The following is a 25556-nucleotide window of genomic DNA, read 5'->3' on the forward strand; positions in this document are numbered from 1 at the left end:
ATTTATCAAAAAAAAAAAAATCTGTCAAGGAATCAAGTACAACTTAGTTACTTTTAAGAGCTAGAGGGAAACTCAGGTCATCCAGCCCAACCTAGTCCTTTTGCAGATAAGAACCAGACTTGTAGAAGGGTAAATTATTCATGCAAAGATTTGCACATATTTCTGCCAACAAGAACTTGATTCCTGGTTCCAGTATTACTGGCATATGACTATGATCTTGCAGATAACCCTGTATCATTTGTGATCTATAACTAGCAAAGTTTAGAGCATATAAAGTTAGTGGAGATGAAGGAAGAAGAACTACAATTATTTTGCAACATTTAAAAAAAATTTATAAAGTAGTGTCAGGAATGGGATTTGAACCCACGCCTTCAGGGAGTTTTGCAACATCTTGATAAACTAGCAATACAGAAATCCCTCTACCATCTACCATCACTTTGCTATATGGTAGCCTAATATTAGAAAGCCCTCAATCCCTACGCAAGAACAGATAATCTCATTCACTATTGTAACAACTGATGATAGCCTTGAAGAGACTTTACAGTTTTGTCTAAAACAACTGCTTTCACAATTATGTTAAGTACTTGGTCTTTTTGTCCTTGTCTCCTGTCCTTGAACAAAGTTTTCCTATTCTGCTAATAAATCCTTCCACTTGCATTCTAAATATTTCCCCTTTCTTGCTCCACAGATCTCCCTTTCTCTGCCCTTCCCTCTCCTGTTGAAATGTTTTACTTTTCAGTCTCAAGTAGCCAGAGAATGCTGATTGGTCATGTACTCTAATTGGACTCTAATATAAACGCAGGTCTGTACTCTAGAAATCTGCGTTTGTCATCAACTAGGGACCATTTCTTAGCTTGCTAATAAATATCTTCTCTTTCATTTTGGCCTCTTATTTTTGACACAGTCATTCAATATTAACTGCTGCATATACTTATCCTAAGAGATCAAAAGAACCCCCTAAAAGTGGCAAAAAGGTTGAGTTTCTATATCCCATAGGAGCTTCTTTGGTGACTATGATGTAAAAAATAATACCAAATTTGTTGTTAAAACATCTGGGACTAAACTTTCAGCTTCTACCACTAACCAATACTGCTCAGAGGCATTCTGAATCTCAGTTTCCTTGCTTACTAGAAATACTATTTTTTGCACCACTTCACAGGTTAGTTGTTAAGATCAGGTGTAATAATGAATGTAAAGTGTTTTGTTAACAAAAAAATTACATAAAATGTGAGATGTTACTGTTATTTAAAAACAGTGAAACCATTTTGTCTTACTAGCATCATAGCAGTAACTAATGCAATTTTTAAAGTTATATAAAATCATAGAAAAATCAGAGCTATTCACTCTAAATTCAAGGTATTCTCAAAAGCATCCTGGTTTGTGTTCATTTAAGTAAATATGCCAAAAGATTGAAAGGAACATCTGCTCATGGCCTGAAAATTATGAGTCTCCCACTCTTTATTTAGCTCATTCATCCCAATTCTACAACTTTAGGGTCTAATCAACCTAATTTTAACCATGACATAGGGCCATATACCAAGACTAGAGATATCCTCTGAGTAGATTCATGCCTCAGAGATTCTTCATTTGGTACAAAATCTGAATCTAAGAAACATTATTTCTCTGAGCAAAACAAGAGCAAGAAAAATCCTACCTGTTTTATATTATCAGCCAGAAAAACAAAATAAACACAGCAAAATCCCAACTGAGTGAGAATCAGGAAAAAACTAACAACATGCCTAGGAAAAAAGAAAAAAACAGCTACTTTTAAAAGCTATCATGTGCATTTAGATTTTTTTATGCAAATTTCCTCCTCTGCCCAAGTCCTCCACTCTACTCCATATAAACTTTCTTCAGTTATCATTAATAATGAAAGTGTTTCAATAAGAAAAGGCCTGTAAAAAGTGCATCCACTTTTTTTTAAAGAAAAGTTGAGATATGCATTCTTATCTTTGAGTGAGATTCCTTATGGTCAGATACTTCTTGTATCCTATCATTCCTTCAGTAAATAATCAGGGAGGGCATATTGTTCAGCTCAGTTTGGATGGCAATAGCCATGTGTCTGTTTGGCTGAAGTTGTAAACCATCGACCCAGAGAAGGGAGGGTAAAGACAGGAGACAAGGAAATCCTGGTCTAAACCCATGAAATCAATCAATCACCAGCCTTACCAGGAAATAGGCTAGGTCTAACCTAACCAGCTTGAAGGGAGGCCCTAAGTTATATTTCCTTCTGATGGGGATTAACTCAAGGAAGAAAGTGGAATTCTGGAGGTAGGGTGACTATACCCTAGAAAACCTTAGCTCTGTAACATTTGACATGTTTAGTTCAACTGCTTCTCTGAGTTTTGACCTTTGAATCCACTATAGTTTGAAACAACAAAGAACAGGGACCATGAGAGTCCTTCTGTGATCAACAAGAAGAGATTAGAAGACTGATTGTGAGGAGTGGTGGGAGCCACTGAAAACTAGTCCCCAGGTTCTAACCTATTAGGGTGGCCCTAAAATCTCCCTTTGCTCTATTCCAAAGGAATGACACTTAGGCAATATAATAAAATCTTTTTCTGGGTCGTCATGGCCAAATAATTCATTACTCAGTGGCCAGCTTACTGGCAATGTGCTTCTTTGTTCCTTATACTGTATCTGCTACCTGAGGAAGAAGCTAGAATCATCCCATGGGATGTCACTATCCCCATAGGTGCTGGGTTTATGGTCTTAGCTATTCTGGCCTCTTGCCTGTAGAACATGGCACAGCTGGCACATTATTAACAATGGGAACTTTTACTTTCTTCCACAATGAAGAACTAGAGGTATGGACCCCGTAATTTGTGTTAGAAAAATGGCTCTAGAATCTCTGTCCCTGGATATTTTTTCAGGGGCACTGACCTAGGAGAGTCAGGAACTAGGTGGTCTCATTGTGGTTTGGGGCAAGCAGAAACACTACAGGGGTTCTGAATCCCATGCAGGGAACTCAAGTGAAGAGATGGTACCAGCTGTCTTCCCTAATTCTGAGTTCCCGTATATATCTGGGAAGATCCTGGTTTTGACAGGCCTACAATCATATGGCTAATAGAGATATTTCATTACTTGTACCATGGGGTCCTGGATTTGAGGAAGACTACATGGTAAGGTAGGGAAAGGGTTTGAAGCCCACTAACACTTACCAGTTAGATTTGTGTGCCCAAGTTACATAACTTCTCTGAGCTTCATTTCTCAGGAAATAAAGCATGAACAACCACACCTGTGTTGCCAATCTCTACACTCAAGTTGGAAGAAGAAAATGAGAAAACACGTGAAAAATGCTTGGTCATAAAATGTTTAAAATCCTATGTTGAAAGTTAGGTAGCTCAGTGGAAAGAGCTAATGGTTCCGAAGTCAAGAGGACCTGTCTTAAAATCCAGCATCAGACTTTGTGTGAGCGTAGGCAAATTATTTAACTTTTGCTCACCTCAGTGATCTTTATCTCCAAAATGGAAATAATAGCCATTTTTACCTTCCAGAGTTGTTGTGAGGACCAAATGAGATCATATTTGTAAAACTTTCTTTAAAACACTACATAAATGCTAGTTATAGTATCATTATTATTGTTCCACTAGAGTCCTAACCTAATGTCTTACAAAAGCAGAGTACCAAATTATTTATTGACTTCAATGTAATTTTGTCCTTCAAAAAGTAGAAGAATCAACAAGAAAGATTCTCCTTTTCTTTTATGTAATTCTTACCAACAGTGAAGAATTGGTTGTTTGGGGTTAAAAAAGTATGGAAACTTGAAATGAGGAAGGCACTTTTATCTTAGAGTCTGTGATAGAGGAGAGGAAAAAACCCTACAATTTGATGTGCACCCCAGAATTTGAGAGAACAGATTTCAAAAAGTTTAGTATGCCACTTGGATGAAATCCTAAAGGATAAGACAACCTTGGAAGGAAGGGAAGTTCTCAAGGATGAAATTCTGAGGACACAAAGAGAAACCATTCCAAAGAAGGAGAAAAAGGCAAACTGGAGAAAGTGAGCACTGTAGATACAGGAAGAATTCTCCAACCAGATGGAAATAAAGACAAACAATTAATCAGCAAGCATTTATTAAGCACTTATTAGATGTCAGATTCTCAGGATACAAATACAAAGAATGAAATAATCCTTACCTTTAAGGGGCTTATATTCTGACAAGTAATAAGATGAAGATAAAAACAAAACCTGGTCTTATAGGAATTGTAATAAGAGTGCAAAAATTCACAATGAGCTGAAGCTAGTGAAGAAGTCTGACAAAAACTATAAAGTTTTGCTTTTTTTTTTTTTTTTTAAGCTTTATGCTCATGGTGGAGACTGTGATAAAGAATGACAAAGAGAAGACAAAGTCACTCCTGAGAAGAAGGAAGATCTTTAGAGTGAAAAGAATAAATATGATTATACATAGTTGACACCTAAGATAGGTGACAACCAAGAGACCATATAGCTGCCCCAGATAATTTGAAGTCACCTGGCTCAGATGAACTACATCCTCTGATTCTAAAGACAAGAAAACAAACAAAAACAACACAAATTTGTTTACTGAGCTATTGTCAATCATTATTGAAAAGTTGTAGAAAAATGAAATGATATCATTGGTCACTGCTATACTGATTTTCAAAAAAAAAAACAAGAAGAAGAGGAAGAGGAAGAGGAGGAAGAAGGAGAAGGTGAAGAAGAGAGGAGGGAAGAGGAAGAAGAAAAAGGAAGAAGAGGAAGAAGAGGGGAAGGAGGAGGAAGAAGAGAATGGAATCTCTGTAAATTAATGGTCAATAAGACTGACTTGGAATTCTAGAATGCATTATTTAAGAGATAGTGAATATAAAGATGCTTATCAGATTTTGAGGTGACACAAAACTGAAAAGGAGAGCAAACACATTGGATGACAGTCAGGATTTTATAAAATTTGAACAGATTAGCTTCTGGATTGAATCAAACAGGATTAAATTTTAGCTTTCTACTTGGGTAAAAAAATAGATCAGTCTCCTGATAGAGGACTGGACATAAAGCTCATCTCATGAAGAACTGAGAAGGGGATGCAGTTTAGTTACCTGGAAGCTCAATATAAATCAATAATATGATAAGGGAGGAAAGAAATTTTATATGATCAAAGGAGATGTTGAGAGACCAAGCTTCTAGAATAAGGAAGAAATATAGTTTTGTACTCTGTCCTTACCAGGCTATGTCTGAACTATTGCATTTGGTTCTGGGCACCAGAGTATATATAGACCAAAATTTCTTAACTTGGCCCCTATGAAATTTTTGAAAAATAATTTTGATAATTTTAACTGGTTTCCTTTTTTTTTTTAATCCTATGTATTTCATTTTATGATCTGAGAAGAGATCTACAGACTTCATTAGACTGCCAAAGGATTCCAGGATACAAAAAAAGGTTAAAGACTCCCAATTTAGACTTTCAATTCCCTGGGGATGGGGCAGAAAGAATACTGAAATTTTCTTTGTATTATAATAAATATGGCCAATATTTATATAGTACTTGAAATATTATATATTTATTATTACTTATATTATTTATTTATATATTATCTGTCTTCATAAAAACCCTATAAAATAAATGCTATTATTATTCCTATTTGACAGACACAAAAAACCAAGAGTGACATGGGTTAATTGACTTGCTCACACTCCAAGTATCGGAACAGGATTTGAACTCAGGTTTTATTGATTCCAAATATAGTATTCAAGCCACTATGCCTTGTTTACACATTCAAATATAGCATAGTATATGGAAGGAGATTAGCATTTCTGAAATTTAAATGGAGATTGATAAAGACACATTTCTATAAACTAATTTTTTAGGAAGTTTATCAGCAAGCTGGGGAAGAAAATGGCAAACCATTCTAATATTTTTGCCCATAAAACCTTAAATGGTCATGAAAGGTCAGGTATGACTAAAAATGATTGGACAAATCCATAAGCATAGAAAACATGAAGGGCAGCCAGGATGACCAAGAGTCCTGGGACCTTGCCCTTTGTAGATTGAAGGAACTGAGTGCTTAGACTTAAAAAGAGAAGACTTAGGAGAAAAGATGTACCCTGCCCTTAAGTCTTTGAAGGGTTGTCATATGGAATATAAATTAGACCTTGGCCCCATAATATATAACATAATATATAAATATAAATTTCCTTGGCCCCAAAGGGCATAGTAATCACAGGAAATTACAAGGATAAATATTGGTGTGACAAATGTCTCTCTAAAAGTCTGTATTTGAAGCTCCCATACTCTGTCCTGTTGAATAGGTATCAAGAAATAAATTCCATCAGTTCTTTTAACTGGAGCTGAAAGTATTTAGAAGGCAATCAGGTGGTACAGCGAGTAGCATGCTGGGTCTGAATTAAAAAAGACATGAATTCAAATCTAGCCTCAGACATTGATTACCTACCCTATGCAAATTAAATAAAAAAAAATACTGTTTGCTCAATTTACCCAAGTGTAAAATGGAGATACTATCGCTCATACTTCCTGGAGTTATTGTGAAGATTAAATTAAATAATTATTATACAGTGTGTAGCAGTGTCTGGTATATAACAAGTACTATATAAATGTTAGATATTATTATTATTATTATTATTATTAGAGAACAAGGACAGAGCCTGGGCAAATTTAGTTTCTTTGACAAACATTTTTCATAAATCAAACATTAAATGCCCACTAGTTATAAAATCCAAAGTTAGGTGTCAAGAATGATATACAGTTTAAAAACATGGTCCCTCACTACTACATTGCTGATAAACTAATCCAGTCTTTGAGGAAAGCAATTTGGAACTAGGCCCAAAAGACTATCAAACTGTGAATCCAATCTGTATCTCAAAAAGATCTTTTAAAAGGGAAAAGGGCCCACATGTGCAAAATGTTTCTAGCAGCCCTTTTGTAGTGGTGAGGACCTGAAAACTGAGTGGATGCCCATCAGTTGGAGAATGGCTGAATAAGTTATGGTATATGAGTGTTATGGAATATTATTGTACTATAAGAAATGATCAACAGGATAATTTCAGAAAGGCCTCGAGACACTTACATGAACTGATGCTAAATGAAGTGAGCAGAATCAGGAGATCATTGTACATGGCAACAACAAGACTATTAACTATCAGTTAATACTGATGGACTTGGCTCTTTTCAATAAGGAGGTGATTCAATCCAATTCTAATAGACTTGTGATGGAGAGAGCCTTCTGCATCCAGAAAGAGGACTATGGGGGCTGAATATGAATGTGAATGCAACATAGCATTTTCACCTATTTTGTTGTTGTTTGCTTGTTTTTTTTCTTTCTCATTATTTTCCCTTTTTTGATCTGATTTTTCTTGTACAACATGATAAATGTGGAAATATGTTTAGAAGAACTGTTTATGTTTAACTTATATTGGATTATTTGCTGTCTTGGGGAAAGGAGTATGGGGAATGGAGGGAGAAAAATTTGGAACACAAGGTTTTGCAAGGGTGAATGCTGAAAACTATCTTTGCATGTATTTTGAAAATAAAAAGCTATTATAAATATAAAATACATGCTCCCTACCCTCAAGGAGCTTAGAATCTAGAAAATTCCTATGCAATTATTTGGATTATTAAGGTTTTCTCAGGTCAAGAAGCTTCACAAAGAGATCAGTGGAACCTCAAGGTATTCCGTTCCCTTTCAGATAAAGAGATTGTGCCCATTGTTACCTTCCCCATATAGCATGCTTCTGGAACCAAGGGAAGGGACTGGTCTTTAGTCCATACATCACTGCATCACTATAATCCAAAAAGGGCTTCTGTACCCTGAGGGAAAAGAATGATACAAAACATTAGTGGGCAGTTAACATTTCTGTTTGTAAACAGTTTACAAAGCCGTTGTCTCAAATAGCCTAAAGTAGATAGTGGAAATAAAGTTGGGCCAGTTTTACAGATTATCTCTGAATCTGTTTCTTGAAGTGACTTAGTCCTGGTTCACAGAGGTAAAACCATAACAGTCTAAATATGTTATCTTTAAATAGTCATAACCCTATGATATGATTATTATTGAATTAGGGGGTTTTGAGATCATAGGTGACTCTGCAGACAGCTAGATGAGAGGGCAGGTAAGTGGTCCAGTGGACAGAGTGCCAAGTTTGGGGTTAGAAAGATCTGAATTCAAATCTTGTTCTCAAATACTTACTTGCTGTAAGACCCTGAGCAAGTCCTTAAATCCCTTATAACCTCAGGTTCCTCATTTATAAAATAGGAATAGTAACACCTGCCTCCTAGGAATTGTTGTGATGATCAAATGAGATAGTTTTTCTAAGCTCTTTGAAAACTTTAAAATATTACATATAGATCAATTCTGATGGACGTGGCCCTCTTCAACAATGAGATGAACCAAACCAGTTCCATTTGTTCAATAATGAATAGAACCAGCTACACTCAGCGAAAGAACTCTGGGAAATGAGTATGAACCCCTACATAGAATTCCCAATCCCTCTATTTTTGTCTGCCTGCATTTTTGATTCCCTTCACAAGTTAAGTATACATTATTTCAAAGTCCGATTCTTCTTGTGCAGCAAAATAACTGTATGGATATATATACATATATTGTATTTAACATATACTTTAACATATTTAACATATATTGGTCTACCTGCCATCTGGGGAGGGGTTGGAGGGAGGGGAAAAATTGGAACAAAATGTTTTGCAATTATCAGTGCTGAAAAATTACCCATGCAGATATCTTGTAAATAAAAAGCCATAATAAAATTTTTAAAAATTACATATAAATGCTAGCTAGCTAAATGAATAAGAGGACAGTTGATTACATGGGACTGAAACTAAGGGAGAGATTGGGCAGCATATAAAGACCTGGGAGTGATCTGAGTAGAGATGATTATTAAATTCACAGAGCCCATGAGGTGCCCAAGAGAATATATATAGAAGGAAGAGAAGAGAGCCTGAACAGAAGAAAAAAACCTACAGTTAGTGGCCCTGATATGATCCAGCAAAGGAGACTGAGGAGTGGTTAGATGGATAGGAAGAGAATCCATCAGAAGCAGCATGAGGAAATCCCAGAGAAGAGAGAGCATCCTACTTGACTGTGTCAAATACAGCAATGTAGTCAAGTAAGATGATTACTGAGAAAAGACTGTTAGATGTAGTATTAAGACTTGATAACTGGTAACTGGAGAAAGATGTTTTATTTTAGTAATGAAGTTGCAAGGGTTTTGGGTGGAAGGAGAGGAAGTGAAGGTAGTAGAAATGGAGGAAGAAGAGTGAGGGTAGACAACTTTTTCTAGAAGTTTGGCAGAGAAAAGGAGGGATCTCAAAGATGTTGATGAGTGATAATAGCAGGGAGATCTTCTGGAATTGGTAGTGGGAGGTCAGGAGCATTCTGACTCTCTTTGCTGGACCATTGTGTTGTGGGAAGGTATGAGGGAAGGTACATCTGATGCTAAAGAGGATGGCTAGGGATGCAGTATCCTGTGGAGAAGGAGAGATCTCAGGGAAGGCTAATAAATGGAAGAAGCATAAAAGAAAGATGTCCAAGATGAAGCTATTAATTATGAAATGGGAATTCCAAAAGGCACAGTGGAAGGAATGGGCAAGATTATTGGGATGTAGATGGGACTAGGAGATAGTTTGCTCTCAGTGAGGGTAGAAATTGAGGAATATGCTTGGTGGGAGTTCAATGGCTATAGGAGTAATTGTGAATGATAGATGAATAATAATGTTCATTATAAAAAATTCTATTGTCAGGCAAAAGCCAGTTGTAAATAGGATACTATTTGCCCTCACTATGGGACCTCTGAGGAGAATCTTTATGGAGAAAAAAATGCCAAATACATAGTTTCACAAGAGGAATCATGCACTATAGTAGCTAGAAGGCTCCTTGAATAGTCTATTTTTTTTTCTGAGGCAATTGGGATTAAGTGACTTGCCCAGGGTCACACACAGCAAAAAAGTATGAAGTGTCTGAGACTAGATTTGAACTCAGGTCCTCCTGACTTCAGGGCTGATGCTCTATCCATGGCACCACCCAGCTACCCCAAATATCCTAGTTATTTCAACCTTTCACTTTATAACTAAGAAATAGACCCAAAGAGAGCAAGCAATTTATTATAAGTCACACAGTAAATGAGTGGTAATTCTGGGATTAGAACTCAGGTCTTTTGTTTCCCATTTCAGGACTCTTTCTGTTATACTACTATGCTCTTTCATGGATACTAAATTATAGACTGAGTAGATCACTAGTCTGGCACAATCTTAACAATAATAGCTGACATTTTTATAGTGCTTTTAACATTTGAAACCTATGTGATAGTTACTATCCCTGTTTTTCAGATAAAAAAAATAGAGATCAAACCACTAAGTGTTAGAAACAGAATTCAAATCCAGGTCTTCTTAGGGCAAGTCAATATGGTATTCACTTCTAAAGGAAAAAGAGTGGAATTCCCTCAAAGGAGTGAGGTAGAGACAGTTTAGAATTTTTATTTTATTTGAGAAACAGATAGTAATGAGGTAGTTTCATTTAAACTCTGAAAAAGATCATACATGTATCATATTAAGATCGGAGAGGCAAACATGGCCACATAGACCTAAGTACAGAACATTTCATTCAAGAACAGGGAGAAATAAAGCGATCTTACCTGCGGCCCAGGTGCTGAGCACACTTCACCATGAGGCCCATACAATGCACAGCCACAATGCCCATAGCTAAGAGACCTAGACAACCAATCTTTAGGGAAGAATTTGTGGTGGGAAGGAGAGAGAAAAGGAGATATAGTTATCAAAACTATAAGATGCAGGGATGACTGAACAAAGACAACATTGTCCCAGCTTATCTTTAAGAAACAACCATTTGAGTGATCCAATGAAGAAGAAAACATCTGTTCAAGAAAAAAAAAAGCATTATGTTCATAATATATCAGTGGTATAGTAAAGACTGACTTAAACTGAAAGAGATCCAGATTTTAGCTCAAATTCTTCTCCCTGTGTAATCTTCCCTTCTCAGAGGTTTAAATCCATCTGTTGGAAAAAAAAATGAGAGAGGGGAGGAGGAAGCAGACTAGACAATCATGATCTTCTTTCAGTTCTGACATTGTACGATTCTAAGTATATCACTTCAGTGTATAACTTCAGGGACCAGCCAAATTTACACTGAATTTTTTTAAAAACGTAGTTTTATAAAGATTTAATGTTTTGCTTCTCTTCCAAGACACTCTTAGTGTTCAGAAAGGCCTTACCTTTTCAAAGTTCAGTTAAAGAATAAGTTTTCCCATTTCATTATTGTAAATGAATGAATAAACAAACAGACAAATGAAATTGATAATACCTCCACCAACTCTTTACCAGAGTGATGGGTATTCCTCCCTCCCACAACATAGACACCTTACCAAGAGCCCTCCTTGCTTTGCTGCCAGGGGCACTCCCAGAAGACCTGTGCCAATATTCCCTTTCACCAGGTGAATCACAGTTTGCCACCACCTACAGAGATGTAGACAAGGGAGAATTAGTATGGAGGGAGGGATGCCTCATGTTCAGTTCCCTGATTGCAGTTCCAGTAACTGGTAAGCAACAGAACTGCTTTAGGTGGTAACTACTGGTGCAATTTGTGAGCCCCATTGTCCTCTCCTATAATATCTGCAATTTATGTTAATTAATACATTAATTATAAGAGAGCTCTATCTCCACAACTAGAGCCCAGGCAACCAAAGCTCTGTGGAAGGAAGGTCCTATTGCATTTCAACTTGCAGTTCATGTGGAGGCACATTGAAGAGGAAGAGACATTCAGATTTTGGGCATCACCTGAATATGGAACTGATCTCAAGTAAGTAAATCAATTCCCTAGGGAGTTAAAAATAACAGAAATATAGGAAGCCAAAGGTCTGACTGCTAGGCCTGCTGTGTTGACTGAAGGCAAAACAAACATAAGGAAATAGAGCCTTCATATTCTATAATATTCACTCCAAGGACTGCAGATATTTTGGAAGAAGACATCTTTTCCTAACCCATTCTGTACCCATAACCTTTCTAATGCAAAACTCATGTTATTCTCTTGTTCAAACTTTCCAGTAGTGGAGCATTGAAAATAAAGTCTAAATTCCTTGATTTGATATTTCAGGCTTCCAACAATATAGTACCATAAGATGTCTTCATTCAGATAGATTTATGTCATCATCATCAATATCATCATCATACATACATACATATACACACACACACACACACAACCACAGTCCTATAATATACTCTGGCTAAAATAAAGAACTCAAATTTCTTCCAGATGCATCCTGTGCTTTGCCATCTCTGTTTCCAGGATTCTTCACTGGAATGACCTTCTCCCTATCTCACACCTCTGTCTATCTCATCAAGATGCAATTCAAAGATTGTCTAGTCTAAGAAACCTTCTGTGATTATCCTTCTCACTCCATGAGAGTAGAACTACAAGTGATTTCTCCCTTCTTTGAGACCTCACAGCACTTAGGTGCATGACAGGAGTAAAACATGCTTTATTCTTCGTGTGTGTGTGTGTGTGTGTATGTGTGTGTACGTTATCTTACCCAGTACAAGCTCTTTGGGGACAAAGACTGTGTCTAATAAATTAGCCCATGCTGTATGTAAGGAAGGGTGAAAAGGAGAACAAGAGAATTGCAAACAAAAGATCACTGAAGTAAGAAGGAATGAGTTTGTCTACTAGTTCTGCCACTTTACTGGCTGTGTATCTTAGGCAAATCATTTCATTTTTTAAGTGCCTCAGTTTCCTCCTATGTAAAAAGGAATATACTATTTATACAATTTACCTTTCGGGATTATTATGAAGCTCAAATATGGTAGGGTCTATGATGCTCTTTACAAACCTTAAGATATTACTCACTATTATCAATAAGAAAAAAAAAAGGATGGTGAAAAAAGTGGCAATATCTCTAGAATTTGAAATGACCCCTATGGGGAAGGAGGCAAGAGAGCCCCAGCAGTTGTAAACAGCCAAGAAAAAGACATAGGCCCTCAGTAGTCAAGCCAGTCAAAATAGTGGGTGGTTGAGAAATAACAATGCCATGCACAATTTAACAGTTGCTTTTGGCCTAAAAGCTTCCCACAATTCTCTACACAGAGTGAAAAATCAAGGCCCAGCATTCTGCACAAGAGTGATCCTGGTGCTTCTGAGTGAGTAGAAATTTCTATTGTAGGTTGAAATGATGGAACAGCAGGAGTCCTGAGAACATACTGTAGGACAAAAGAATTCAGCCAGCTCTTAGATCAAGGAATATCAGCATTGAAAAGAACCTTACTGCTTGGTCCAATTACTTCATTTTACAGATGAGAAAATTGAGGGCCAGGAGTGTTCATGAATTATCTGTGGTTACTCAGGTAAGAAGGAGAATAAACATTTGAATTTTGATTTCCTCACTTGAAATTCAGTGTTCTTTTCTCTATGAACTATTAGGCTGTCCTCCAAAGGGTCAAGAGAGAGAAAGTGATTTGTTGAAAGTTACCAGAGTTTTGTACACAATATACATAGGGAGGGAGAAGGCAGAAGATTTGATAGTGTTCCTGGAAAACCCAGAAGTGTGAAGGACAAATTCATCCTAAAACAAAACTTCAACAAGAATACCCTTACCTTTTGTTAGCTGAAAAATAACTAACCAGTATGTCCCTCCTCCTTTGCTTCCTTGCCCTTGGACAAAGTTAAACTGAAGTGGGCTTCAGTTCATATGTAAAAAAAGTTTTTCTGAAGACATGGTAGAGAACTCTGTCCATGGGCTAAGAAAACATATTTGTTTTGTCAGTATAGTGATTCCCTTTATCCTAGCAATCTAGATCCTTTCTTTTTCCTCTAAATCCTCTAATAGGCGAGGAACAATTATTCAGTTTGTTAAGTGTTAAGGACAGCAATGAACAGAAATCACAACTAATCAGATGCCTTTTTTAATTTCCAGGAAAAAGTATCATTGTATAGCCCCTGCATTACCAAATGCTGGAGACAGTTTGCTTGTGTGACTAAGGAAGGATAAGTGGTTCACTTTTGAAATGTTTACTTAAGAATTTAGGAGTTCAAAATGAGCTAATATGTTTCTCTTAGAAATAATCTCAAACACTCGTTCCACCCGTCTCCAGCAACAATTCGAAAAAACATTGGACTAGCAATCTGGAAACCTGGAGTCTAATTGTAAATGGATCACTCACTTCTTATGGGATCTCAGAGTAATCTATTTCCCATCTCCAGCTATGTTAAGTGAAGATATGGACTTGAATAGATTGTTTCTGGGTTTTATTTCAGTGCTAAAGTTGAATGAATTCTAGATTACCTCTGTTAAAAATTCATTGTGGGGAAGAGTCACTTTTCATCACAAGGGAAATACTTCTCCAAGAGAGGGAGCTAAATTAAATGTCAAGATAAGGCTTGGAGAGTTTGCCCTCTGTCCTTGAATTTTCCACTAGGTCAGGGGCATTCCTTGCAAGTTGTCAGCATATGCAGATGTTGAAGAAACAAATTTCTATCTATTGTACATCAATTCAAGCTAACTTCATGCAAAGAGAATTCCACTGCACAATTCCTGGATAAGAAACCAAAGACATTTCCCCCAGAAAAACTCTATCCTGCTTATGATAGATCCAAGGCAGTGCCTGAAGGGAAGAGAGGGAGCCAGGAGTTAGTAAAGCCTATCACTGACATTATTTGGAGTCTCTATTGTTTTTATCTTGAGGAGAAGTGAGTTGGAAAATTAGGCTTCCCTGTCATCATCTGCAAAAAGGCAATTATAATAATATTTATTCTCCCTTCCTCGTGGAGTTGTTTGAGTTATTAGTATTAATTCCAGAAATCCCCAGGTTCTCCCTGATGCTTTCATGGTCCTAAATTTAGATACCATTTTTCTCTAGATTAGGAATTTAAATTATGAAATCACTTAAAAATCAAGTTAAGAAGCATCTATTAAGCACTTACTATGTGCCAGGCAATGTATACTGGGGATACAAAGAAAGGCAAAAAATAAAAATGGTCCCTGTTTTTAAGGAGCTCACAATCTATTGAGGAAAGACAATGGAAAGACAAAGGAAAGAATTACAAAACAAGATACACAGCATAAATTGGAAATACTCACAAAGAAGCAATAAATTGAAGGAGATATGGGAAAGGTTTCTTAAAAAGCAGAGGATTCTAAGACTTGAAGGAAGTCAGGAAAGATATGCATTTTATTTTATGCATTCAAAAACATTATTCTGAGAATAGGACCCCTTAGAGCAGCCTGGGTTTCTGCTCTGCACTCAAGAGTTTTTTAGGGACCGCACAGGTAAAATTAAGTCTGCAAAGCAGACCAGATCCTTAGTGTCTAGGAGTTTTGATCTTAGTTTTTCAATTAACTTAATCTTCCCACAAGAAGGGAAAATGAGATATACCCACATCTCAACACCATCTACAATGAGCCAGAGGACAACCCAAAGAGTATTACATATAAGATAGAACAGAAACCAAGTCAAAGATGAGAAAAATAGACTTACGTTGTTCCTTTGACGTTCTGGGAAGAGTTTGGGTCAGAGCCATTGCTCCCACCCTCAAGGGTACTCTCATTTTTTGAATTGTTATCTTTGTTCTTCCAGTTGCTGTCTGGTGCGATTACTGGACTAGAACTGAAAGTCACAGTATCCTTGGTACTGAGCTCCAGAGCTGGAGTGGGATTTTTATTTGAACTATCCATGGCTGCAGACTCCAAAAGTGGCTCTTCCTATACTATTGACAAAGTATAGGAAAGGTGTCCAGTAGAAAGACAAATAGATGCTCACTGCAGGTGGACAATCACAGGACTGTGCCTTCACAGGTTGTCTTCAGGAGCTTAAATAAGACTCCACCCAACTCTCCTGAGCTAAGGCTATCCTCCTTCCCTCCTAGAGATCCAATGGAAGTGCCTTTTGGTTTCAGGTTCTCTCAAGGCACTAAAGGGAATAGACCAGAAGTTTCTTCCCTAAAAGAGAGACCAGAAAAAAAGAGAGACCAGAAGTCCCTTCCCTAAAAGAGACCAGAAGTCTCTTCCCTAAAAGAGAGACCAGAAGTTTCTCTGCCCCCAGGTTCAATTTCTCTATCCCTTATCTACATCTCACAGTGATTTGGGGGAGGCCAAACTGGAGTTTGCTTCTCCTCAATCAGTCAATAGGTATTCATTGACTACCTACTGTGTGTTGTACACTGTGTATACTAGGAGAGAGATATATTTTTCAAAAGGCAACATGTATTATGCAGGCATATGCAAAATAGATCAAAGTAATTGGAAGAGGCTGGCCTCAGACACTTATAAACTATGGGACCCCAGGCAAGTCATGTAATCCTGTTTGCCTCAGTTTCCTCATCTGTAACATGAACTGAAGAAGAAAATGGAAAACGGCTCTGGTGTCTTAGTTAAGAAAACCCCAAATGGTGTTTCAAAGAATCAGAAAATCTGAAAAATGAAACAACAAAAATTGGAGGAGGACTACCAGCAAGTGAGAAAACATTTGTAGACTATACTTAAAAGAAATGGAGATTCCAAGAGCACCAAAGATTCTTCTTCTTCTTCTTCCTTCTTCTTCTTCTTTCTTCTTCTTCTTCCTTCTTTTTTCTTCTTCTTCCTTCTTCTTTCTTCTTCTTCCTTCTTCTTCCTTCTTCTTCCTTCTTCTTCCTTCTTCCTCCTCCTCCTCCTCCTTTTCTCCTTCTTCCTCCTCTTCTTTCTTCGTTTTTTTCTTCTTCTTTCCTGAGGCAGTTGGGATTAAGTGAGTTGCTCAGGGTCACACAGACAGGAAGTGTTAAGTGTCTGAGACCAATTTGAATTCAAGTCCCCTGGACTTCAGGGCTGGTGCACTGTCCACTGCACCACCTATCTGCCCTCAAACTGTCTCCTTCAATTGGCCCTTCCCGACTTCCTCAACTGTCAGTGTTCCCACCTCTGCCAATTACTTTGTATCTATTTCACAAGCTGTACTACATTGATGCAAATTTTAGGACTTGTTCCCAACTTCCAGAAGGTAAACATACTTAAAGGCAAAAATTCCTTTACTTTTTTACCTTCTTCTCCTATCTCTGGACCTGACATTAAGTAGGTGCTTTTAAAATACAAATTGGCTGCTTGAATGGCACTTTCAAGGTGTGGATCTGAGTCTAGATTTGCTAATTAATCTTTGAGAAGTTATTTTAGTATAGCATCTCTGGACCATCCGATTAGGTTATTAGAAAGCAATGGAAAAGTAGAAGGTTTTTTTTTTATTGAAGTTTTTCATTTTCAAAACATTTAAGGATAATTTTTCAACATTGACCCTTAAAAAACCTTGTGTTCCCATTTTACCCCTCTTCCCCCCACCACCTCCCCTAGATGACATGTAATCCAATATATGTCAAACATGGTAAAAATATGTTAAATACAACATAGGCATACATATTTATATAATTATCTTGCTGCACAAAAAAAATCAGGTCAAAAAGTAAAAAAAAAAAAATGAGAAAGAAAATAAAATTCAGGGGTAGTAGAATTTAAAGTAGATCTTCATGGGACAAGGGAAGAAGTCCTTCAGCATCTTCATGGAACTGTGCTTTCTTTCCTACTCATATGATCCATATTATACATGAGTCTCCTTCTTTCAGGTAATTCTTAAGCCAGATTCCATATACTTCCTTCCCCAAAGTCAAAATGTTCCCTAAAAAAATTAACAAAAGGACTTTTTGCTAGTGATGACGAAAGACATTATTCATGCTTCTTCATTTTGTACTATCAAAGAACCCAAGTGAATTTTAGTGCTGGAAAGAAATAGCACATTTAGAATAGCAGAGTCTTCGAAGATTATTTTAATCCAACTCTTCATTTTATAGACGAGGAAATGAGGCCAAGAAAAATTAAAAGACAGATTTGGGACTGAAACCTCAGTGTTCTGACTCCAAATTCAATATTCATTCTTTTCTGCCATGCTACTTCCAAACACAACATGGATGTCAGAACTACAATGGAATAGAGAGATCGAGTCCAATGCCCTCATTTTACAGATGGGGAGATTGAGGCCAGAGAGAAATTGTGATAAAGTGAAAAAATGCTAACTTTGAGAGGAGGGGACCTAAATTAGCTTTTTGTATTTTGTATTTATTTCCTTGGGCAAATAATTTAAGCTCTCTGAAGTTCAATTTGTAAACTGAAAGAGTTAAGACAGATATTCTTTAAAGTCCTTTCTAGCTCTACAATCCTATAAAGTGATTTACTGGGATTAGAAGTCTAGTTTTAAAATTCCCTCGGTCTGTCTATACCAAGATCTAGTGGGGTGAGGGTATGGGAAAGAAGATACAAGAGTTCCTATTTCTCTCACCTACAGGAAGAAGGAGGTCTCTAAAAAATATAGACATAAAAGGCATTCACAGAATTGGTGACATTATTTGTTAGGTCTAATTAATTAATGCTCATTCTTTGATTTGTCCTCTGACTTCACTCTTGATCCTCTGAAGTAATCCAACAAGTCTCATTCATCTTCTCACCCTTGAAGTTCTCTCTGCTTTTGTGGTCTCCTCCTTTGATAGGTAAATTTGTCCATGAATTTCCATTTAGAGGGATATTCCTAGGCCAGCCATTTTCACTACTCCTCTCCCAATTCTCGACTCTTCAGTCTTCCTCCAAGCTGCTCCCCATCTTTCCTTTTCCTCTCTTTCCCTGCTGTTTCTCAGCTATCTTTTAAATATTATCTTCCTTTATTAGAATATAAACCCTTTGAGGGCAGGAATTAGCTTTCTTTCTGCTTATATTTGTATTCCCAGTGTCAACATAAAGTATTAAATGTTTGTTAACTTGAGGGGTTTTTTTTCCCTTCAAATCTCTCCTCTCCTTTTCCTTAAACTATCTGGAATCCTGGGAACCCAGTTGCTCCCAGATCTGATGCAAGAGCAGGAATTAGCTTTCTTTCTGCTTATATTTGTATTCCCAGTGTCAACATAAAGTATTAAATGTTTGTTAACTTGAGGGGTTTTTTTCCCTTCAAATCTCTCCTCTCCTTTTCCTTAAACTATCTGGAATCCTGGGAACCCAGTTGCTCCCAGATCTGATGGTATCTGTTTGTCTCTTACTGATTTCTATATCCAACTTGGTGCTTATAGAGCTTCTACTTGAATTTTATGCGTACCTTCTGTTCTGCCTCAGGTTGTCCAGACTCTTTGCAATGTCAAGAATACCAGAAAGTCAAAAGGTATGGCTACAGGAAGGGCTACAAAGCCTTGGAATTACCACTACTGAAACTGTTAGTTTTCTCTGGACAAAGCCAAAAGGATTTCTGACAACAAAACATGGAACCATTTCCTTTTTCCTCTACCCAGGAGTCAAGGGCAGGGAGTTGACAGCCTGTTTTGCTGCCTAACTATTTATCCTTCGGGAGTATCATTCAGAGTAAAGTTCCAAATGACACATTGGTAGAACCTTCCAGAGTTTGCTCCCTGTTAGTATAGTCTTCAAGATCCCAAGTATCCCTGCATGCCATAATATTAATAGCTTTCTTATCTTTTGTACTTTAGCATTTCTAAAATTGACCATGAAAGAAAGCAACTTGGTCAATTAAATACTTGAATGTCAGGATCTTGCATAATATATACATTGTAAATGCTATAGTGAGCAAAGTTTGACTATTAAATCTGAACAATGGGGCTTGGACAGGAAGGAACTCTTGGATGGAGGACACTCCTCTCTATGTGGCTGAGCTTATAAAGTTGGATGGAAGCCATGTTACTTCAGTAAATTACTCCTACTCACCTATTATACCTACTCTGACACTAATAGGTGTCATTTGTAATGTACTGGCCCTCCTACAGCAAATATTGAATCAAATATACAGTCAAGAAGTCTTCCCTCTACAGTGTTCTGATAAGTATCTATATTGGTGATAAATGCACTTCCTCAATAAGCAACTCAATTTTTTAATCAAAACTTTTTATTCACATATTCAGGAATATTGTAAAATGAGAATTTCTACATAGAATGAGAGATTGGGCTAAATGATCCCTAAGATTCTATAACTTTAGGGCAGGTACTATCATCCCCATTTTATAGCTAAGGAAATAGATTCAAAAGGTTAAGTGACTTGTTTAGAGTCATACAGCCAGAAGAATTAGGACTTAGATCTTCTTTCTAGTCAAACCAATGTTCATTTCACTACTGTCAGAAAACACAGGACCAGCTCTGCCCACCTCTGCCCCTGATCAATCCCAATTAATAAGTTCTCTGGAGGTGGAGAAACAGGTTTATCAAATTAATACATCTCCCCCACAATAACAGGACATTTTTTCAAGTCACCTATTCTTCTCCTAGCCTTCCTCATCCTCAGCCCTTAACTGAAGATGATGTTTGTCTAAATCTATATTGAAAGCAAAGATTGCTTAAACCATTCCTCGTCGTTCCCTCTCATTCTCATTCACCTCATCACCAACTTTCTTCTGATGTAAAGTGTGATTGCAGCCAAATAGAGTCTTACAAAGCATTAGATGAAAGAAAAATTTAATAGGGCAATTCTGATTCCAAAAAGGAGTACAATTTTGTTTTCTTGTAAACCATTTCTATGTTTCTGTTATGTTTTAGCCAGAGAATGAGAATGTAATGTTAGAAATCCAACTTCAAAGATTACATCAATACTATATTTAAGTACTAATACTAAGTACTTAATAAATTCAAAGTGCGAAATAGTCACTAGGACAATTACAAGATCATATTCCTGTTATGGAATTTTACAGCCAACTGGCAAATTCAACTGATGAGGAACTGAGTTAAGTGATTTAAATAAGAAACGAAATTAAGTGATTTGCCCAGGGTCACACAGCTAGTAAGTGTCTAAGGCAGAGTTGAACTCAGAAAGATGAGTCTTTCTGCCTTTGGGTCTGGCATTCTATCCACTGTGCCATCTAGCTTCCCACTTGGCACATAGTAAGCACTTAAGAAATGTTTACTGAATGATTATTAAGAGGAATATAAAATATCTCAAGATCAAGTGAAGAAGAGATTATTCCTAGTTTGGAAGTTGCTGTTGTTTGTCCTTCCTTCCTGAAGAGAACCTTAACACCAGGGAGGTGATAGGATAACAGGCAGATGAATTGGATTGATGTGACAAAGGGCTGTGCAAGGTCACCTGCCTCACTTTCTCCTCCAGAGCCATCTGGAACCAGAAGCTAGATATGAATAAGGACAACTGGAGATGGCCCTGGAGGCAGTGGGAGGCTTTGGCCTTTTTTAAGCTAAAGTTTTCATCAGATCTTGTTTGACTGACCCATTCAGTAATCAAGGCTAGGTAGTAACTCCACAAACCACTTGTCTAAGTCTTAAAACAAGTCAAGAAGAAAAGTTGCTTATAAAATTTGCAGATGATGTGAAGATGAGAATGATAATTAACATCTTGTATTATAGAGTCTGGAATCAAAGATGATCTTAACAGTCTAAAAATGGACCAAATTAGGTGAAAGTCATTAGAGGTACATGTAAAGTCTTAAATTGAATTCAAGTAAATGAAATACACACATACAATGTACCTAGAAAACAGTTTTTGTGAAAAATATGTGGAGATTTTAATAGATTTTAAACTTATCAGAAATCAACAGTGTGACAAGATCCACTCAGGCTGCAATATGAGAGGCCAGCAGGCTCCAGGAAGGGAATAATAGTTCTATTGTCCTCTGACCTGTTCAGACCATTACTAGAATACTGTGTTCAGTTCCAGATGTCACCAACAAAGGTAAATTTGAGGTCATCTGGAGGAGGGCAATCACAATAATGAGGGAACTAGAGACGATGCCATGTGACGATTAATTGAAGAAAATGGGAATGTTTAGCTTTGAAAAACATTTAAGTATGACATCCTATGTAAGTTATCTTCAAGAATCCAAAGAATTATCATGTGAAAGAGGGATTAGATACCTGTAAAGTTGCAGAAGTTATAAATTTGTCCAATCATCTTGTAAAAGTATATGGAACTATCTTTAAAAAGATATCAAATTATATCTAGATATATTGCAGGAATATCTAACTCAGAAAGGATACAAAGATATTTATAGAAATAATTTTGTAGTAAAGGCAAAAACAAAACTGAGAACCTAGTAGGGTCCCATCAATTAGAGAACACAAACAGGGATATGTGAATGCAATGTACCATAGCCAAAAGGAAAAATAAATAAACAAAAAAGTGAGAGAACCTGGGGAAGAACTGTATAAACTAATATATCGTGAAGTGAGCAGAAACAAAAGAACAATTTACTTATGTGATGGTCATAATAATGACACAAAAAAACAACAGTGAAAGATGTTAGCACTTAAATTAATGAAATGACCAATCTTGATTCCAGAAGATTGATGATGAAAGGAAAAAGACTGTAGGCTTTAGGTGTAGAATGAGGTATATTTGGCAGACATGGCCTAATGTGTTGGTTTGCTTTGTTTAATCATGCTTCTTTCTTGTGACAAGTTCAGTTGTGCTAAGGATTCATTGGGAAGGATATTCTTTTTAAAAAATTTTATTAACTGTTTTATTTTTTCTGATTATGAGTCATCTTGGGAGTGAAAAATCAGAACAAAAGGGAAAAACCACAAGAAAAAAAATCAGAAAAAAGAAGTGAACCTAGCTTGTATTGATTTATATTCAATTTCTATAGTTCTCTTTCTGGATGCAGATGGCATTTTTTATCCAAAGTTTATTGGGATTGCCTTGAATCATTGAACCACTGAGAAGAACCAAGTCTTTCATAGTTGATCATTGCCCAATCTTGCTATTACTGTGTACAATGTATTCCTGTTTCTGCTTGTTTAGTTCAGCATCAGTTCAATGAAATCTTTCCAAGCCTTTCTAAAGTCATCTTGTTCATGATTTTTTTAAAAAATAGATTAACATTCCATTACCTTCATATACTACAACTTATTCAGCCATTCCCCAATTGACGGGCATTTACTCATTTTCCAATTCTTTGCTACCACAAAAAGAGCTGTTATAAACATTTTTGCTTATGTGGATCCTTTTCCCCCTTTATGATTTCCTTGGGATACAGATCCAATAGTGGGATTGCTGGGTCAAAAGGTATACACAGTTTGATAGCCTTTGGGCATAGTTCCAAATTGCTCTCCAGAGTGGATGGATCATTTCACAATTCCACCAACAATGCTCAAGTGTCCTCGTTTTCCTATATCCCCCCTAACATTTATCATTATCATTTTATCTTAGCCACCACTCTGATAGTGTGAGATGATACTCAGAATTGTTTTAATTTGCATTTCTCTAATCAATACTGATTAGGAGTACTTTTTCTTTTAGTCATATACTTTAAAAAATAGCAGTCTTTCTTTCTTTCTTTTTTTTTTTTTTAAGAAAAGTGATTAGACTTTATTTTCTTGGCTATAAAGACAGGCAAGTGAGTCACTAAGCATTCGTTTAGCACTTTCTATGTGCTAGATACTGTGCCAAACAATAAGGTTATAAAGCAAGGCAAATACAGTCTCTGTTCTCAAGTAGGGCAAATGAGAAAGACAATATGCAAATAATCATATGCATACAAGATATACAAAATAGATGGAAGGCTGTTTCACAGTAGAGTTACTTCTAGTGGACAGGATCAAGAAGAGTCTCTTGCAAAAGGTAGGAACTGAATTGAATCTTTTTTTTTTTTTAGCTTTTTATTTTCAAAATATATGCATGAATATTTTTCTTTTTCTTAATTTTAAAAGAATATATTTATTTTTAAAAAATATTTTTATTTTCAAAACATATGTATAGTTTTCAACATCCACCCTTGCAAAACCTTGTGTTCCAAAATTTTTCCCCTCCTTTCAGCAAGTAATCCAATATATATTAAATATATGCAATTCTTCTATACATATTTCCACAATTTTCATGCTGCCGAGAAAAATCAGATAAAAGAGGAAAAATGAGAAAGAAAACAAAATGCAAACAAACAACAACAAAAAGTGAAAATACTACGTTGTGGTTAACACTTAGCCCTCACAGTCCTTTGTCTGAATGCAGATGGCTCTCTCCATCACAAGACAATTGGAACTGGCCTCAATCACCACACTGTTGAAAAGAGCCCCTTTAATCAGAATTGATCATCGAATAATCTTATTGCTACGTATAATGTTCTCTTGGTTCTATTACTTCACTTAGCATCAATTCGTGTAAATCTCTCCAGGCCTCTCTGAAATCATCCTGTTGGTCATTTTTTATAGAACAATAATATTCCATAACATTCATATACCACAACTTATTCAGCCATTCTCCAACTCATGGGCATCCATTCCATTTTCAATTCCTTGCCACTACAAAAAGGGCTGATCCAAACATTATTGCCCATGTGGGTTCTTTCCCCTTTTTTATGATTTGAACTAAGTCTTAAAGAAAATGAGGGAAGAGAGCAGGTAAAGGAGAGGGTATAAGAAATTATCTGTGAAAAAGAGAGATAAGAGTATTCATTCTGTTTGAGGAACAGTAAGAAAGCTCTTGGAATACACAGAGGGCAATAAGATTTAATAAGATTAGAAAGGTAGGAAGGAGTCAGGTGGAAAAGGCTTTAAAAGTTAATCAATATTTTAAATTTGATCCTGGAGATAACAGGGAACCACTGGAGTTTAGTGAATGAGGCTAGGGATGATGGTGAAGGGGTGACATGTTTAAGAAAATCACCTTGGCAGCTGAATGGATGATGGATTGGTATGGGAAAAGACTTGAGGTGAAGGGCCAATCAGAAGATTACTGCAATAACCCAGATATGATGTTATAAGCTTCTGCACCAGGGTGGGTACATTTACCAGATGTGTTATGAACATAAAATAGACAAGACTTATAGACAGATTGGATCTATGTAATAAATGTAAGAAAGGAGTTGAGGATTATATTGATTTTCTACATAGGGACTGGGAGGAATAATGATAGTGCCCTTAATAGGAATAAAGAGGAAGGAGGATAATAATGCATTAAGCATGCCAAAAATATTTTTGCATTTGATTTTTACAACAATTCTGCAAGGTAAATGCTATTATTATCCCTATTTTGTTTTCTTTTTTTTAAAAAAATGGTAATAACATTTTATTTTTCTACATCAAAAAAAATCAGATCAAAAGGAGAAAAAAACATGAGAGAAAAAAACAAGCAAACAACAACAACAAATTGGGGGTGATGATATACCTACTTCACAAGATTGTTGTGTGATCCCAATGAGATAAGATAGTAAAACTCTTCACAGAATTTAAAGTACCATATGAGTGATACTATTATTTAGCTACTGCACCTACACTATTTAGTATACAAGGAAATCAGACTTATTTCACCTAGAGCTGGGCTAGAGGAAAGGGAGATCATGAAAGCAAAGATCCTGGGAAGTAAAGATTAAGTGCTCCTCAAGGGGAATATAATTATAAATTCCTTTGTGGAGTGAAAGGAGAAATGTTCAATTAGAGACAGATAATAACAGCTTTCATTTAAATTTTGTACAATATTTTGCAAATATTTATCTCATTCTATTCTCACAAAAACCCTGAGAGATAAGTATGATATATGATTTGACAGACGAGGAAAATGAAGCAAATTTAAGTCAAACAACTTGCCCAGGATCACACATCTAGTAAGTAGCTAAGGCAGC

The 25556-nt window shown here is 36.4% G+C and overlaps 1 protein-coding gene across 1 annotated transcript in view; it reads right to left on the reverse strand.

The window, feature by feature from the left end:
• The window catches only part of LOC100922597 (proton-coupled amino acid transporter 1-like), a 29462-nt gene extending 13642 nt beyond the window's left edge, over positions 1 to 15820 (reverse strand). Inside the window, exons 1-5 of the mRNA XM_003756745.2 lie at positions 15467 to 15820; positions 11362 to 11452; positions 10615 to 10703; positions 7685 to 7780; positions 1655 to 1739 (exon numbers count right to left, since the gene is read on the reverse strand). Coding sequence (XP_003756793.1) covers positions 1655 to 1739; positions 7685 to 7780; positions 10615 to 10703; positions 11362 to 11452; positions 15467 to 15663 — 558 coding nt within the window. The 5' untranslated portion in view covers positions 15664 to 15820. The remainder of the gene's footprint in view (positions 1 to 1654; positions 1740 to 7684; positions 7781 to 10614; positions 10704 to 11361; positions 11453 to 15466) is intronic.
• Between the last annotated feature and the right edge of the window lie 9736 nt (positions 15821 to 25556).

The sequence above is a fragment of the Sarcophilus harrisii genome, chromosome 2, assembly GCF_902635505.1.
Source record: "Sarcophilus harrisii chromosome 2, mSarHar1.11, whole genome shotgun sequence".
Classification (NCBI taxonomy): domain Eukaryota; kingdom Metazoa; phylum Chordata; class Mammalia; order Dasyuromorphia; family Dasyuridae; genus Sarcophilus; species Sarcophilus harrisii.